This window comes from Aphanomyces astaci (genome assembly GCF_000520075.1).
Source record: "Aphanomyces astaci strain APO3 unplaced genomic scaffold supercont1.31, whole genome shotgun sequence".
In the NCBI taxonomy this organism is placed as follows: Eukaryota; Oomycota; class Saprolegniomycetes; order Saprolegniales; family Verrucalvaceae; genus Aphanomyces; species Aphanomyces astaci.
The window spans coordinates 612,244-618,743 of record NW_009798294.1 but is presented as its reverse complement, the minus strand read 5'-3'; the positions used below and the strand labels follow the sequence as shown (position 1 = coordinate 618,743).

Genomic DNA, 6,500 nt, shown 5'->3' with positions numbered 1-6,500 from the left:
AAGTACTAGTACAGAATCAGACCCACCGACGCGAAATGAATCTACACCTCCATCTCCAACTGTAGGTATATCGTTGTCAGTTGCGACACCAAAAACAAATGGTTCGTGGGCGTTCGCATCATCCGCATGGTCCGGCATTCCGTGCTGCACAATTACAGCTTGGACAGCCGCTACAGTGCTCGCGTGGTTCATGAACTTCTTCGTGATATACTTCACGGCTTCCTGGACTTGCGCCAGGCTAGGTAGAGGTACATCGCCAAATTCACCCCGGGCGTGAGCAGCCTCTAACTTCGTGAACAGGTGCTTTGCCTTCAGAGCAGGCTGCTCTGTAATCCATTCGCGCAAATGATCCTTCATGTCAGGTGTTACCTACTTAAACATTAGATCTATTACTGCAATACAGAGAGTTCGTGCCTTCGTTGGACGAGGTGACGCATGTCCCTGTAGTTCAGGTGGCATTGCGTGGACACCACATATGTCCACAGTGGCTGTCGCAGACACCGATCACACTCTAATCCTGTACGAAGCATTGCATCTTGGCACGGCCAATTCGCCGTTGATGGGGTCTGGGCGATGACATCTAGCGGACACACAGCGCGTATACTTGATTTGCATGTCATGCGGGTTAAAGCAGGCAAGGAGAAATGGGTCGCCATGGTTGACAGTGCAGCCTGTACGGTTACTAGTCGGAACACGATGCGAGGGCAGCGTATCACGAAAGGCCCCAAGCTCTTGCTCGGATAGCGTGGCGAGGTTAACGAACGCTCTCCCAGCCATGTCGATGGACCTGTAGGCGAAACGTGTTCTATTTTGGCGTAGGAGCGTCAAGTTGTAATCCTCGTTTCGTTACGAATTCAAGAACTTGACATTAAACCAATGAGCAGCAAGCTACGTCAAATTGCCCAATGACGTTTTGATGCTAATGCCCATTTCAGCCACTTAGCAACAAGATAAGTAGGTCAAGCTGACCAGGATGGCAGGTTTGATGTTAGGTTAGTTGATCTTAGGCATCTTTAGATTCGTTTTTTATACAAGCCTATCAGTAAATCGCAATTTTGAGTAGGCCAATGGCCTCTTATATCATCTTTTTCTCAACCAACCAGTAACAAGCAATACGAATGAATAGCAAAATTTAGCTGGCCTATTAAAATCGTCAGCCTATCATAAATTTGTCGAGAACATTTGTCCAATGACTTGATTACCTCATAAGCCAATCCGTAACAAGTAATGTGATATTATTGGCAAAAGGCAAACATTGGGTTAACTCATGAGCCAATCAATGGCAAGTATTGTATCATTTAATGGTGTAATTCAAACACAGTATTATAGCGCAAATAACACTGCACTGGAATTTGTAATAATACAGCTGTTACGGTTGTGTGATTCCCTAATTCTTCTGTGCAAAAACATTTGACTCCGTTGCTATCCAACACCACAAACCAAAGTGTGTATGCATTTAACATTCGTATGCAAACAAACCATTTTCAGCTTGCATTATACACTTATGGAGCTACGTCAGAAGCAGGAGAAGCACTAACTGGTAGTCCACGTAGAGCCTCCTTTTTTGCCTTCTCTCTCAAATACCTTTGTCGACGCAAGCATCGGGTCTTTTCAGGGTCTTTCCGTCGCCACTTCGCTTGGGAGGTTAACGTGTTCGATGCACGTCTGACACGTTCACGTTCGTTCTGGAGCACTTTACGACGTTGTTTCACATCCTCGTTTGAATCGTACTTGCGTTGCTGTTGACGAGTTTTTGCCTTGTTTTTTTCGTAGTAGGCTTTTCGACGTGCCACTACATGAGCCTGAGAATACGATGGGGTAGTAAATGCTGATGTCGGTGATGCTAAAGGATATATAATATGTTAAATAGAAATTCTGCAATACTGGTGTAAAATACATAGAATTACAACGTGAGCTACTTGGCACACTAACATTTCGTGTGCTACATAGGTGGCTGCCTTGGAGACTGTGTTGGGGACTAGGTTGTGAGGTGCTTTGAGGGCTGTACTCGGGACCGCCATATTGCGGGCTATAATGCGGGTTGCTTTCCGGGATACGCTGGGGGCTACGTTGGGGGCTGCGTTGGGGGCTGTGTTGCGTTGGATGTGCTGCCGACTTAGCTATTCCATTGAATCTAATTACTATCATACATTTACAATTTGTGGTACGAACGTGGTAGCGCCACTGGTGATGAAGTGTACGTTGGGTCTGTTAGCCATGGCTCGTGGTCTAGAGAGTGTTCTAAACGCACCTTGGATGAAGTGTCGATGTACCTTGTACTTGAGATGTAGCATGTTGTGTAGTCAGTGGGGGGTCGCACTTGTAGGACTCTTTTGCCGTGTAAAACAGTATGTATGTGTTTGTCGCAAGCAACGAGGCTATATTCGTGGACATACATACCTGGTCGTCCATACTGAACCATCGCCCACTTGGTGCCAGCACGTACGCAATGTAGTGACCCGAAGTCAGTGAACTCCCCAGATGTAGGACAACTCCTCGAAGCTCGTACACAATATCCTATGCAAGTATTTTAGTAATCTATTTTAGTAGTCTATCGATCGTGGTGGTTTACACTGTACCGCGTGATCCACTGTGGCAAACTCACTCATGTTCAGCTCTGATGTGTATTGGATGGGCTGGCCGTTCTTTTTTATGGTGCGTTTTTCACCGACCGCGAAGCGTAGGACACGCAGCACTAATGCATGGGGCCACTCTGCAATGGCACTTGTACGCACAGCTGGGCATCGGCGATTGCAATAGGTGCACTCGTACGAGTTATCGCCCGTTAACGCGGTGGTACCAAATGCTCTTCTTAGGCTGTCCTCAACAGTGACAACGTCTGGAGTGACTGGAATGTCGATGTCGAGAAACACCTTAGACGATCTACAGTACTAGATTAATAAGCTAATGATAATTTGCTCTACCTGGCCTGGGTGTTGCAAGTATTATATTCAACAATGTTGAACACTTCGCCACCGAAAGCTGGTAGACACATGGGCATGGCTGACACGAACTGAAAAAAAAAAACTCGTGCGCGTCTTCTTGGCGTCCAGCACCAAACGACAGCCAAACGTCAGCTAGGTGACTGTGCAACTCGTCCATTCGATACCCGTTTGGCCACGTCTTGCGGCGTTTCGTTGAATCGTTTACGTGGATGTCATGAACGATCCTGCTTAGGCAGTCTTGGGGGCTGAACTGTGTGGTCAGGGCAGGCTGGTACGGTGGCAGGAGGGACTGAACCACGGGAGGAAGGTGCAACAAGCACTCTAAAACAGCGTTGACGTAACACGTTTTTCCATAGTTGTGAAGGCCAGGTCCTAACCCGAACTCTCCGCGCCACTGAAGCAAGTTTTCCATGGAAAGGGTCGGCAACAATGACGAACAGAATGACCCAATATAGTGTACATCTGCCATACGTTTAAGACAAATAGTGTCATACTGACTCCGAACCAGAATGTTTGACGCCGAAGTTTAGTATTTAACGCCGAAGTTTAGTATTTAACGCCAAATCGTAATGTTTGACGCCGAATCGTAATACCGAAGTATATTGTTCGACGCCAAAATGTTAGCATGACAGCGACGCCGCAGTAAGGAGTAAGACGCCAAAATAGACGTTTGACGCCGAAGTGTTATGTTTGACGCCGGAGTATTATGTTTGACGCCGAAGTAGATGTTTGACGCCGAAGTAGATGTTTGACGCCGAAGTGAGTGAAATGTTTGACGCCGAAGTGAGTGAAATGTTTGACGCCGAGGTGAAATGATTGACGTCGACAAATGAAGGTAACTCGTTAACGAGTGTTGACGAGTGTATCGGTTACGGCGGTGGGATCATGGACAACGACGAGCAAGCATCCAAAGCAAAGACAACGAGAGTGCCCGAAAAGAAGGAGCGCTGCGAAACAACAGCACCCAAAGGAAAACGGTTTAAAGCCGGGCCAACGAACTACGACAGCGAGCACCGAGCTAAAGTAATGGCCTTCAGTCAAGCAATGGTTGGCAAGCGTGTCACCCTCAACACGAAGAAAGAGAACAACTCAAACTGGAGTAAGTTCGTTTCATGATGCCACGACAATCCAGAGTACGCCCACGATCCACGATTGACGCGGTTTGCGCGGCTTCCCGAAGCTATTTGCTGTTACGTGGGTCAGCTCATGCTGCCGGACGATGCGGGAAACTCACCCTCCATGAACGTTGCCAACAAGGCTCGCGCAGGAATATCGGAGTTCTATAAGTACAACAACGATGGATATGGAACCAGTTCGTGGTGTGTCAAGGACGGTCAGGGATATGGAAATCCCATGACGTCTCCTGTTGTGCTGGGTTGCTTCAAGGGCCTGCAAAAGGAAAAGAAGGCGACTCACGTAACGCGACGTGCGCCCCCCATGACAAAACCGATGCTGAAGACCCTGTACGCTTTCTTGGACCGTTCCAACGACACATCGAAATCATTCACTCTGTGGTTCAAGGCTGTCACTTCGCTGAGCTGGTACCCGTGCGCCAGAATGAGTGAAGTCCTTGGTCCACGACCAGTCAACAAGACCCCAACGTGCGTCTCGAGTACCACGAGTACACCTTGCACGACCGAAAAACCGAGTCCGGAAATGACCGCACATATCGTTTGCACCATTGCCAAGAGCTCTGGGATAGTGATATTTGTGGCAAGCACCACTTCGACTCGTGGATCGAATACGTCGACACTGCGATGAAGCACAACTTCAACGAGGACCTTGTGTTCCCCCAAATACCGTTGTCACGAAAGTACTCAAACCTGTCTGCGTCTTGCACAATGGAAGTTCTATCACGAGGACAAAGACAAGCGTTGGAGTTTGAAGATGTTGAAGTGGTGGGGTGGTTGGTCGGAGCAAGACAAGTGCGATGTCATCATGAAATACCTTCTCAATAGCATTTATGTTGCCGAAGAAGAAGTGCTTGCTGACGCGATGTCCCCGGACCGGAAGCACTTAGCCGGCTGCCCAACCACGTGGATCTACAGCACTCATGAACAGCTCTCGGAACCGGTTGCACCGAACGAGGACGGGGGGCAATTAGCTATGGCGAACGTGTACAAGTCGTATCTTGAGGGCATGGAAGGTCGTGTCATGGCCCGAATCGACGACATGGAAGCACGCCTCCTTGATCGTTTTGGTCCCACGAGCACCCTCCCTCTTCACCTTGAACCACGCTTTGATGCTTTGAGTACACCAAACGTCGTGGTTGGACCTACTAGCAACGATCCAGTGTTGGAAACTCGTGTCATGGCCCGTATTAATGACATGGAAGCACTCCTGCTTGGTCATTTTGCCTCCCCAAGTAACCTCCCTGTTCACCTCGAACAAAACTCAGACCCACCCTGTAGCTCCCATGTCATGGTTGGATCCGCTTGCAACGATCCTGTGTTGCCGATCCCATCGTCTGTGCTTCCAAAAGGGACGAGTTGGAAAATGCTGCAACGATATTATTATTTTCCATCACCGACACAGCACCTATTCAAACCTGTGGTGCAGTTTACGACCGAAGACAAAAAGGCGCAAACGTCACATGTTCGAGTCTCAAAGTGTTGTACCCTGGGCAAGGCATTCTATGCTATCGCAGAGTTTCTCGGGGTCCGTATGCAAGGCGTCGACAACACCAAGTATGAGAAGATTGTGACGGCTCATGAGGCGGTTATGATGTTGTATGGACGGGTGGATGCGATTAAGTCGGTTGAACTCGCAGTGACGCTGTCGAAGAAGGTCGTGGCAGCCCTCACAGCTGGTGACGTCGAAGTTGTTGCATGCCTTGGCGACTTTGCATCCCACCTTTTAGAATCGTAATGTAGTCTTCGTGCTATGGAGAAGACTTTAATGTATGGACTTCTTTCGTGTGGTCTTATCTGTTATTGATGTGATGCTGTAGCATCAAGGTCTCAATTGCACGGAATAGTGTTAACTGCTGGATGTCTATCGACTCAGTTGGAGCCTGAATACGCTTGATTAGAACTGAGAGCACACTGTCCATTTTACTTCCATCGGGAGATGGCAACGACACTTGAGACCCATCCATGAAGGGAAGATGAGCTGTCATTGACATCAATTATGGCCTGCGGCGATTGGGCAAACACTCTAAAAGATAAAGTTCTGTGCTGATGTTCCTCAGACACATTGTATTGTGGATCTATGTTTACATACAATACAAAAGGTAAAAACTGCATTGAAACTCGATTTATCTACTCAATTGAATTCCATTATACTTCAATCGAAAATTACATCTTTGTCCAAAGAACACGTTTTTGGTCATTTTTTTTCTTTCTGCTACGCGTTTTTTGTATTATAGAGAAAATTGTATACTGCAGCAAAATACCTTTGAGACTACATTGTTCTTTGGTCAAACTATAAGCAGTATCTTTGTGATTCCACCTTTCTAATATCCAATCAGAGTCCATCACACCTTGTTTCTTACACACGATTGGCTATAACACTGGCAGAGCTTGAAGACGATGATAAACACAATGTCCACCTACA

The 6,500-nt window shown here is 47.5% G+C and overlaps 3 protein-coding genes across 3 annotated transcripts; 2 read left to right on the top strand and 1 right to left on the bottom strand.

Annotated features, from left to right (window-relative positions):
• Nucleotides 1–1,903: 1,903 nt before the first annotated feature.
• On the bottom strand, nt 1,904–3,357 carry H257_11066 (hypothetical protein; the record flags this gene model as incomplete). The annotated part of the gene is made up of 5 exons (XM_009837904.1): nt 1,904–1,915; nt 1,968–2,120; nt 2,401–2,517; nt 2,580–2,883; nt 3,029–3,357. The coding sequence occupies 5 exons, from the start codon at nt 3,355–3,357 to the stop codon at nt 1,904–1,906; spliced, it is 915 nt and encodes a 304-aa protein (XP_009836206.1).
• Nucleotides 3,358–3,830: 473 nt separating this feature from the next.
• Nucleotides 3,831–4,706, top strand: H257_11065 (hypothetical protein; the record flags this gene model as incomplete). Its single annotated transcript, XM_009837903.1, has 2 exons — nt 3,831–4,044; nt 4,078–4,706. The coding sequence occupies 2 exons, from the start codon at nt 3,831–3,833 to the stop codon at nt 4,704–4,706; spliced, it is 843 nt and encodes a 280-aa protein (XP_009836205.1).
• Nucleotides 4,707–4,883: 177 nt separating this feature from the next.
• Nucleotides 4,884–5,813, top strand: H257_11064 (hypothetical protein; the record flags this gene model as incomplete). Its single annotated transcript, XM_009837902.1, has 2 exons — nt 4,884–5,213; nt 5,481–5,813. The coding sequence occupies 2 exons, from the start codon at nt 4,884–4,886 to the stop codon at nt 5,811–5,813; spliced, it is 663 nt and encodes a 220-aa protein (XP_009836204.1).
• Between the last annotated feature and the right edge of the window lie 687 nt (nt 5,814–6,500).